The following is an 11,268-nucleotide window of genomic DNA, read 5'->3' on the forward strand; positions in this document are numbered from 1 at the left end:
TCCAGCAGCAGTGACAGTGAAGTGAACAGTTCATGGTCTGAGCTCTTTCCAGGCTAGAGATGTAGCCCTGATTTTAGCTCAGGTGCTTGCTCCAGTTCCTGCTGGACTGCCCCGACGTGATGGCTGAGGTCGCAGTGAAAAGCACAGCTTAGGGAAGAAGGGAGATGCTCCAACGGAGGCACTGCAGCTCCTACTTGTAGCTCTTAGTCTCTGCACTGAGCCCATAGCTCAGGAGGGTATTCCCAGAAGAACCTCAGCCGGCATCATTCCCAAAGTCAGACCTCATTCAGAGAACCTTCCCCACCCACCCCACACATCCCAAGCTTTGCATGTTCCTTAGAGTGGTCCATGTCCCAGGAATGGTGGGCACTATCCTTACTTCAAAACAAGCATGGCTTCTGTCCCATCTGGCTTTGTCAAATGCAGTCCATGAGTGAGGTAGTATTCCCGTCGGAGGAAGGCATAGAAATAATCCGAGACAAGCAGGATCTGCAGAAGTAAGATGTTCAGACACATCAGTGATGCTCGAGAACAAGGAGTAAAAGGGAATGTGTTTGTGATGGACCCTAAAGGGGTTTAAGAAGTTCTTGGGCTGTTCAGCACACTTTGTGAGAGCAGACATTGAACCTGTGAACACTCCCTGTCCATTGCCTTGCAGTATTAAGCCAAGAGAGACTTAAACTAACTTAGTTGTTGCACTACCACCGTGTTCTCACAGGCGTCTCCACTTAGGAGACAGCAGCTTCATAAGCTGGCCAAAATCCAGGACATTGGCAGGTCCATGTGTGCCACAGCTTTACAGACCATCCCAGCCTCACCCCCAGGACTCCCTCCATGCAAGCACTGTCGTGCAGTTCAACCCAAGTGCTGCAAGTCTCCAGCTGCTGATTGCTATTAAGCACTTTGCAGGGGTGACTTGTTCAACTGCCATTTCTAGTCAGCAAGGGCAAGCAGCTCGCAGGCAGCAGAAGGACCACCACAGCCTCTCGGGTCAGCCTGAACAAGCAGAAGCTTCAGCAGTTTAACAAAGCAATACTTACCAGGCCAAGGGGTGAAGAGCTGAAATGTCAGGGCTGTGACTTCACAGTACAACATCCAGGAGCAACACCAGACAAAAGCACTTCTTACACCCCCATCACGTCAGCATCTCCTTTCTGCTGCCGTGCCCTCTGTGGCAGCCACCCCTGGGTTGGCTCCTTTCAAGTGGTGAACAGAGCTGGCTATTCCCTAGGTTTTCCCTTGCTCCAGGTCAGAAGCAGGGAGTCACACACAGATGTTGGCACCATCCCATGCTGGAGATGGGCGTACCTTAGGCTGGTATTGCCACTGGCTGTGTTGTAGTGCAAAATCACAACTGAAGTGCCAGACAACTGCAGTGAACATGGAAACGTGACACAGAAATCACCAGGTCTTTCCTCAGCCCCACTTTGGTCGTACTGAGGCACCACAGTGTGACTGCTCCATTGCCTAAAGCACTGAGAACACAAGTGTGGGGCTCAGTGGTTTCTCTGCAGGGCAGGCAGTGACCTGCTGGCTCAGCAGTGCCACTGGTCATTTCGTCTCTTGTAGCATGACCCTTCCCCAGGAAGGCTGATCTCCTCCACCTGGCAACACCACCACATAACCAGGGTGGAAAACCTTGTCAGTGCCAGACCAAGCTGGTAGCTACTGTCCTAATGCCCAGATGCCTCACTTGAAGTATGTGGCAGTGGCTAAAGGGATGGAGGGAGGGAGCACAAGGCTGTCAGCCAGAGCCTGCCTGGGTTCCCACTACATACAGCTGCTGTGGAGAAGGCTCAGTGGCAGGACAGGAGGATATGGAGAATGCAGACTGCTGGGGTCAGAGGAGAAAGTGCAAAGGGGAACAGAGAAGGGTAGAGGTGCCCAGGGAGAGTGAGAACAGCCTCGTTCTGCTGAGCTCCATGGCTGACCACTGACACGCTGTATCAACTGATTTTACTTTTAACTAAACCTCTCTGCAGATACCTTAATGGGAAAAGAAAGAACTGAGGTTAGTGAGTTCTTTCTCACAAGGAAATCAGAAAGCAGGTTTTTGCTCTGTCTGCATTTACACAGAGCACCAGCCCTTGCAGGTAGGAAATAAAATCCTCTTAGAATATCAACACCTGCCATCCCTAACTAAAGTTTAAGTTTTACTATTCCTTTCATTCCATAGCAAGACATGTAGTCAGAGAGCTACTGAACCATCCCCAATTTCCTGTAAGCCCTTTGTAGCAGGATTTCTATGCTCTCTCTCTCACCCCACTCACTGTATGGAGTCTCCTTTTGCTTTTACAAAAAGGGGGTTTGTCCCCATTTATTGAGTTTTGGGGGAGGTACAAGCAGGTGATTTTCAGCCCCTGGCAAAACTGCTCCTATAGTTTTAGGAGGAGCAGACAAACATAAATGGCTGAGGCACATCCAAGATAAAAGCAAATTTAACATGAAATGATCATTCTGCTCGCCCACACGTGAAACTGCCCCAGGGCTTAGGGACATAAGAAATAGCACAAAGAAGAGGAAGGGCTTAGAAAAGGTTGTAGCAACTGTGTATATTGAATTCCATCCTCCAGAGGTGCTGAGCTCTGTCTTCCCTAAGGCTAGTGAAAGTCAGGTATCTAGAATGGCCTTGAGAGAAGCAGGGAGAGTCCCTGGTGTGACTGGGACCCTGCATGTGCCAAAGCCTACATTGCAGTGTAACGCTCAGAAAAACAAGTGCCACATCCCCCTGTCTGGCAGTTCTCATTTGCCTGTTGTCTGGCCCCACTTCTGCTGCCTCGTGGTTTTATCCATTTCCCCTCATAGCTTACCTTCTCCATTCATGTGTGCTCTTAGTGCCATACCAAGATGCTTTTCCTCTGCTATCAACAACAGACCACACAACTTGCAGTACAGCCTGGCTGGATTGTTAAGCTATAGCTCGAATACTACAACAGTTCTCTCCCATTAGTGTGCCAGAAGGTGAGGACTAGGCAGATTTCAAAGCTGCAGTGCAAGACTACAGAGGATGCGAAGAGCCAGACACATCCTGCAGAATTCACTGTTGCTGACACACACTCGATGCAGTGACCCAAAGTGCAGCCTTGTTTGCCTCGCTCTACTGACCTGCCCTATGTTGAAAGTCAGCGTGATGGCATAATAAAAATTGGAGTTGGCACTTCCTGCATAAATCCATAGATGCCACAGAACAGGGAACAGGAGGGAGCAGACAATGAGCACACATGACAGGATGAAGATGTTCCGGAGGACTGCAAAAGAAAACCAAGCTGTTAAAATGCTGCATTACTGAGCAGCCATGCTCACACAACCAGCAATGGTATTTAGGGTATGTGCAGTGGGGCAGAGGCACTTGCCAGCACGCACTTCTCTCCAATACTCTCTCACAGTTTGCTTTAATAATGCCCTGGCTAGCTTGTATAAGAAATCCACTTACTACCCTTTGAAATAAATACTTCTGCCTTTGCTTGAGTGTGAAGTCCTCATTTGCGGCATTTGCCTTCTAGATCCTGCTTTCAAACACTCCTCCTCAGAAGACTTCAGCTTTTTAGTGCCTACACTACAGTAACTAACAGTTTTGAGGAGGGCCTTTCACCAGCATCACAATTCAGAGAGCAGAGCATGCCATTCCCTAGCCTCATCAAGGAAAAAACCTGAGCCTGTGGGCCACAGGAAAAGAGACTTTCTTGGGAGGTGGTGAGGAAATGAATGCACCATAAAAGGAGGAAACTCATCCAGGCCAAATGCACTGACAAACATGCAACCTCGGGAGGTGCGAGTGAGCGCAAAGAGAATCCACCAGTCTGCCTTGAGTATGTGTCAGGTGGAGGAAAACCAAGCACAACTTTGTCTAAAAAAGCTGGAACTACTGGGCCAGAATAGATTTTGGTTTCTGTGACCTCTTTATGCCTGTTCTTTGGCAGCAGGATTACACTTCATCCCAGCCCTTGTGTTGCTGTGCTTGGCTACAGCTCAGCCAATGGCCCTGAAGGTAACTGAAAGATTCCTGATCATTCTGCAGCTGAAGGAGCTAACACTTTACGACACTGGCACATCCAAACCTGTTCACATCTATGTGTTTAAACTTCTTGTTCAGTAGTGCTATTCACCCCCTGGGGGGTGGCAGCACGTGACACATGACTGTACCCTCACTGGTCACAGTCCCCTTTAGCCACAAGCTTGGGATGTGTGACTGAACTATGAGGAATCCAGAAGTACCTCACCTGCTCTGGCTGCAACATGCTCAGGGATAGCCTGGGGCTTCCTGCCCTGTTTTATTACAGCTGCTTTGGCCTTAGCTTTCTGTAGTGTGAATCTAACAGAGCAGATGGTCTCCAAGTCTCTTGACTCCTGATTATATCTCCTGGCCTGGTCTGGGTTAGAGACTGCAGTAACAGGCCTGGACAACCTGGCAGGGTTGGTCAAAGCAATTAATTAAGTAAGAAACACCCAGAAAAACACAGTGTTGCCAATTCTCCCCACTTCAGGGGGTTCTAGAGCGAGTTTAAAAATCATTAGGAACCTCTGGTGATTTACAGAGCTTAAGAGGTTCTTTATAAAGCATTTAATTAAAACTGGACAATTGCTCAGAGTAATTCAGTTCCTTTCACTCTAAGCAAACAAGCAGATGCAAACCAAAGTAGTACTGCAGGATGCAGGGTTTCACTGCTGGGGACTCACCAGTTGCAGGAGCCGTGTTCAAATTACACAGCCTTCAATGGCAGTGAAGCATCTGAACGATGGATGCACTTTAAATAAGCCACATCCCTTGTACAGGGCTCTTACAAAAAAGGTGATCTTCAGAACAACTTGGAAGGTAAAGGTACAAGTGAAAATTCCCTCCTCAACCAGTTTCAACCCTGGCCCTAAAGACATGTTAGAGACTGTAAGTCCAGAAGAAACCAGTCTCTTTCCAGACACCCCAAGGAAGCCACAGGAGCTCACAGACATGGGCCTGCTTTGGTTTAGTGGTGATGATTATTGGACAGGCCCTTTCTCATTCCAGCTAAGGAACAATCAAAGATAAAGAACTTACATCTGTAAAGGTGGTTCCATACAGGAAGGAAGGCCATGTACAATGCAACGTCTCCCACAGTGGGATAGGACTTGAAGATGGAAATGATTGCAATCTGGACAAACATGAAGAACACGGGGTGCTCCCTAGAAGGAAAAAGACACAAAAGGTAAGAGGATGAAGTAAGAGTCTGGAAATGGGAAATAAGTATCATAAAGGGCACAAATGTACTGTGGGTAGGCTTGAAGAGGCTCTTGTCCCTAGTTCTCTCTAAACAAGCCGGAGTGCTGGGTGGGGTAGACTGAGCAGCTCTGCAGAGAAGCAGGATAAGGATTTCAGAGGAACAGAGATTGAAACTTTGGGAAACGACGATAGGCCCTGTTAAAAATCTTTTTCAGGCTTGTAGATCCAGACATCTGAAACCAGAATCACAAGACAACTGAGAGTAAAACAAAACTAGCAGAGAAACGTACTTACTTTAGCTTTATTGCCAAGGGAATGGTGTAGAAGAACACATTGATTTGAAACACGCATACGAAGAAAAGACTAAAGTGTTCAAACATCTCTGCAAAGAAGTACCAGAAAAGGCCAATATTGGGTGTCAGATCTGGAACAGAAAGGCTGAAATTTGAAAAGAAAAGTCAAGGTAACATTTTTAAATGGTTGGTTTTCACTGCCCTGCTTCTGTTACATTAATTAATCATTGCGTGTTACTGGATGGAGGACCCACATTTTAAATCTGTGGAAAAGAAGCCAAAGGGTTTTGGCTTTGGAGAGAAAAGGGACTAATCCTTCCCTATGCTCCAGCAGGACTTAAACCATTCCCAAGCAGACATTTCTTCAGAGACAAAAATTTCACAGCCATGGTACGTCAGCAATCAAATCCATTTCCAATCAACTCAGTGAAAAGCATCTCCTGCCTTCTCCAATTCTTGCTGCTACTTAACTAACAGAAGCTGGCTAATGCTGCTCTCCTCCACATACTCTTTCTGTTCTTGCATTGCCGGTAAACTCAAAGATCACACACTTCTTAGCACAGGGAGTGAGGCACCTGTGTGTGATGTATGAGAAACAGCACAGTAGGGGCTAGATACAAACCCAGTAAGAATCCATATACTTACATAAACCCGTAAACAGATGGGATAAAATCCCAGGAGTTGAGGAGGAAGAAGGAGAGGCAGATGATCACCACCAGGCTGCACAGGTACAGGGCTGCATACTGCACGGTGTAGAGCCAGAAGCTTTTGCTTTTTGGTTTGATAGGTATGAACTGACGCTGGAAATGAAATACAAGCAGGCAGATAACCCTCATCAGTTGGAAAGCCACAAGGAAGCAGAGTGTTCAGAACATCATTTTAAATCCATGAAAGAAAAAAAGCACCAAAAACTGGCACTATGGCACTGGAAGGACCAGCTTTCAAGCACAATTTGCTTCATGTTCTTCACTCTGGCCAATTCAGTCATACACACTGCACATATTTCCAGAACTGTGCTTGAAAATACAGCAGCAAAGTTGGTCACTTCTCACGCACTCAACGTAAGAATTACACCCATCTCCTCACAGCTACACTTGTATCTTACATGTCTGCAATACTGTGTAGCTGCCTGACTCCTACTGCTTGAACTCCCATCAGCTGGGTACCAACAGAAATCATCTACCTGTAGAAGGTAAAGGAGTGCTGGAGCAAACAATGTGAGAGGGTAGAGTGACTGGTATGTTGCTAAGGCCAGGAACACAGCACTGAGAAAGGCACTACCTGCAAAGAAAGAAAATATGCTCAGTTGTGAGGAACATTTAATATAAACAGCCTTACAGACACAAGTCCAAATGGGAAGAAATTCGTAACCCTCTGCAGGGGCTTTACAAATATTAGACCACTACTTAAAGGTGGGTTTAGCAGAATGTGTCCTGGAGAGTGTCCTTTTCTTAACTGCTAATTTTGAACAGAGAATGACTCACACCACGGTGATTATCCCATGGGAAAGAACCACTGACTGGTTTCTATCTCCTGTCATTCATATACAGAAAAAGATTTGTGTAATTCAGTCTATATATAGGCCATGCTGGCTGCTGTTTATGCATGGGAATGCATTCACTCGAGTCACATCCACATGAAGCAGCTGTTATACTGGGTGAGAACCTCATCACTAGAATGTGTCAGGTCCCTCAGCAAAGCTCTGGGAAGACAGCAAGCAGTAGTCTGCAGCTGAAGGAATGGAGTGGCATTAGCCTTACTTTACAGATAGATACCAAAGCTGAGGCATAGAAAGCATTAGCACAGCTTTTCCAAGTGGTCTTAAAAATACGAATGCCTAGACTGAGGAAGCTTTATTTGAGGTCTCAGGTTGAGCTAAGTGCCAAGTACTCACATTGTCCAATTACCAGCACCAGAAAGAGAGTCCAAAAGGTCCCAGGCTAAACAATAAAAACACAAGCCCAGTCTTCAGCTACATTCTTCAATACAGAAACGTCCCTATCCTCTGTTTTACTGAGTGTCCAGTTCTGCACCAATCTACAAAACTGGTACCCAAAAATCATACTCGTAATCTGATACCCTCTTTGCCCACTTTAAAACCTAGTGGCTGTCACATTGCCAGACAGGGACAACACAGGGGACAGCCACTATGGGTTTGTCTATGACTGAACTATTCCTCTTACGCTATCAGCAAACAGTTGAAAATCAGTTTAACTAAATGGATCACAATCATTTGCTTTTGCAAATGCTTTTAAATCAAAGCCCCTCTTGCCTCAATCAGTCAATAACTGGAGGAAAACTTTCTTTTGGAAGCACTACTTGTTTATGAGCTTTCTTTGCCATGTCTGGGGCTGGGCACTGCAACTCATGCAAATCACACATGCTAAAAGACTAAGCTGGGGAGTGAGATACAAAATAGAAACCTGATATTAGATACAAAATGAATGAAACAGCTATTCTGTCAGAATCTATTCAGCTGCACCAGTGTGGGTCTTTGGTTACTGTTTCTGCTTCCTCACAGCTCAATTAGCTGGTTTCAAACCAAGTTTACAACTGTGAGTGAAAGCCAAGTAACAGCTGCAGGCAACTGCTTGCTTTTGAATAAAAGTTCAAAGATGCACTTTGAAATTAAATTGTGTACAACACTTCAAGTGCATATTCACGTACAAAAGAAAGAGCATCAGAGCATTATGTCCTCCTACACACAGACACGTGGTTCTTCATGAACAGAAAACCATTTGAAGTCATCCAGGAAAAGGAGTCAGTTTTAGAGATGAAACTCCTAGGTACACCGAGGTGAGAGTAAGTTTTAACTTGACTATAAAGTCTCTTGATCTCATGATTTCAGGCACAATTTGGACCTTGTTCCAGCCTCTTTTCTGCAGTGTTTCACTGAGGTCTTTGTAGCAAGCAGATTTGTCAAGTTCTACCTTGATTTAATTTCTGCTGCTTTTGTAATCTCTATAGAAATTCATAAAGAACCATTTCTTCTTCACTGTGTTACCTTTTATTGTGGCTAAAATGAAGAATGCAATGACAGTATTGTTGATGGCGCAGGTGGACTTTGCCACACAAGACATCACAGTGTAGGGGTTTAACAGATAGCTGAAAAAGAGAAAAGCTTGAGTTACATTCAAAGGAATGAGAGAGCATCTAATTAAAGAGATGTTCAAAGGAAGAACGGATGCACTTTGACATTTCTTTCTGTCTATTTACATTTGATGGGACCTTCTCATCATCAAATGAGGTTTTCAGTCTGGAGCAAAACCCAGATCTTTGGATTGTGGCCTTGAGCAGAGGCCACGGGGAGCACAATGGAGGAAAGGAGATGCTGGGAAGTACTCAGGGCTGGGGTGATTTTTACCTATAAAAGGAAATTCAGACTTTCTGGGGTAAAAAAAATCTTCAACAAATGTTGAAGCCCGAAATCAAACAAATAAAGCCTAAGGGGAGCTGATGAACCAAAGGAGCCTACTGCAATACTTACAACAGTGCTACCTTGAGGGGGATGTAGTGCATTTCCATGGGTGTCTGGATGAGTTCAGCCACATCTGGAGCATATTTATCCAGTTCTATCAGGAGCTTTTGCTTTTTGAACTGAACAAAGGAGAATGACCAAAGACTGTCAGATGAGGAAAGTCACTATTTCTTATTACTAAGGATTTCCATTGCTATAGAACATACATGATCCCCAGGCGTGAGCCAAAACTCCTGTTATATGAGGTGCTGTACACACAGAACAAAAAAAGCCCCTCTCTTCCCAAATACTTCACAACTGAAGTGGAAGTCAAGAGGAAAGAGATAATCTCTACTTATCTGAACTTCCTTAATTTCCTGTGTCTCTCCCTTTAATCTACCTTGTATGATCCTCTCTATGGAGACTAAAGAGAAATCTGAATATGAACCCACTGAGCTATGTCATGGTAAGGCAGGAGGAGAGAGATCCTGGCAATAAATTCTCAAGGAGCAACTCAAAAACAGATTTTTACATGTCTGCAGTATCATGAGTCATTTCTTCAACCTCAAAGTCAGAGGACAAGGAACAAGCACGTGGCTGGATAGGAGACCTCACAGATGCTGTAGAAAACGCAGCCTCCCTGTTCATGTTGATACTGAACCACGGCCCCTCTGGGATCACAGAAAGCACAGCATCACTTACACAAAATGTTCTCTGAGCCACTTATGAGAGAGAGCTGGGAGGAATCACCTCAAAGTACATGTACTTATAATTTGAAAAGAACAAGTAATACTTGGTGTGAGACTTTCACCTTGCTCATTAGAATGATTTATGTCACCTCAGTATCATTGGAAGGTGTTATTCCTTCCTTTACACGTTTCCAGTCTATGTATTTACTCATGCTGTGTGCAAACACAAACCCTGTTCAAGGTAAAACATTTCAGGCACTAGCTACAAAATGCACAGAAGATTGTAGCAGGAGCAGAGGTGAGAAAAGGGAATGCTTGAGTCTTGCCAAATCCTTAGTCCAGTAATTAAACTTTGTGTACTGCAAACTGCCACGACTGAAGGAGGCACACATTCTAAAATCTCACATCTCCTCTTGTGTTCTGTGACCCTTATGTCTGCATTTCGTTGGCGATTGCATCCTAATTTCTCAAATTCTATATACTCCTTTCACATCAAAGAATCTACCCTGCTGTGATCATCATTCAAGTGCAGAGTGGTAACTACAGACACTAGTTTGTTTCCCACTGTAATATCACCGCAACAAAACTTACAATACCTCGATTGTTTACTGCATTCAGACCCCATGTTTACTGATCATCCAGATATGATCAGATTTACTTCCACAAGGACTGGTTGGTACTGGCAAAGATGCAGTATTTTGCATCCAAAGTTTTCTTTGGTACAAGATACTGGCAAGGCAGCTTACCACAACTTTGTTGAAGTCCTGGATGGCCAAGTAAAGGGCAACAGCAGTTAGCACATCAGTTATCTAAGAAAGCAAGGCACAGACAGACTGACTGTGAGCAAAATAAAGAAATGGAAAAAAAGATACTGCAATGCTGAATAAGGTCTGTGATCTGACTCAGCTCATGAGAAGAAAAAACAAGCTTTAAAAATGTTGGATTGCGGATTTGGACACTATGTTCACACACCACCCCTTAACCTTGAAGCCATGAGCTGTATCAAAGACATTAATGTTTACAGAATGAGCGAATAGGGAATTAAGGGGAAACAAATTGTTCATGGAAAGAAGTATGCAAGGGTAATAGAGAGAATCACTGGTTTAATTAGAGCAGAGGCAACACTGGGGCAGTGCCCAGCAGTGTGATAGTGCCTCGAGCTGTCCCAGGCTTACCAGGCAGCAGTACGGTCACCAGCCCAAGCACAGGGCAGATGGCTCTTAGCTCTGCACAGGACCTGCCCAGCAGGGATCTGGGGAAAGGCTCCACCACGTGTCATATGCAGCCAGTTGTATGATTTCTGTCCTTCTGAATTATGCAAAAGTCAGAGAACAGTTTACAAGGGACATGTGGAGGACTAACACATTTGTGCTCTCTTTGCAGGCCTGGGGTTTGGCAGCAGGTTTCAGTGAGAAACACTGCAGTGTAGGGGTTAGGCTGAGGGAACAAAGTATTCCGACCTGCAAGAAGTAACCTTTGAAATCTGAAGCCAAAAGCCAACTTCCTGCCCCTCTGTGGGGATACTTTCCTAACCAAGAACTCACAAAAAAGAAAGAATATGTACAAAAAAGGAAAAGCCTGAACGTGGGTTTGTACAGGCAAAGCTGCCTTTCCAATTAAACTGTGAACTCAGCA

General features: G+C 45.0%; 1 protein-coding gene across 1 annotated transcript in view; it reads right to left on the reverse strand.

The window, feature by feature from the left end:
• Window positions 1-375: 375 nt before the first annotated feature.
• PIGU (phosphatidylinositol glycan anchor biosynthesis, class U) overlaps window positions 376-11,268 on the reverse strand; it is a gene marked incomplete at its 5' end in the record, with an annotated part of 12,426 nt that continues 1,533 nt past the window's right edge. The window contains 9 exons of the mRNA XM_010010586.1: window positions 376-489; window positions 3,106-3,248; window positions 5,033-5,157; window positions 5,489-5,632; window positions 6,133-6,287; window positions 6,671-6,768; window positions 8,492-8,592; window positions 8,975-9,084; window positions 10,380-10,442. Coding sequence (XP_010008888.1) covers window positions 376-489; window positions 3,106-3,248; window positions 5,033-5,157; window positions 5,489-5,632; window positions 6,133-6,287; window positions 6,671-6,768; window positions 8,492-8,592; window positions 8,975-9,084; window positions 10,380-10,442 — 1,053 coding nt within the window. The remainder of the gene's footprint in view (window positions 490-3,105; window positions 3,249-5,032; window positions 5,158-5,488; window positions 5,633-6,132; window positions 6,288-6,670; window positions 6,769-8,491; window positions 8,593-8,974; window positions 9,085-10,379; window positions 10,443-11,268) is intronic.

This window comes from Nestor notabilis, unplaced genomic scaffold, assembly GCF_000696875.1.
Source record: "Nestor notabilis isolate BGI_N333 unplaced genomic scaffold, ASM69687v1 scaffold31792, whole genome shotgun sequence".
Lineage (NCBI taxonomy): Eukaryota > Metazoa > Chordata > Aves > Psittaciformes > Psittacidae > Nestor > Nestor notabilis.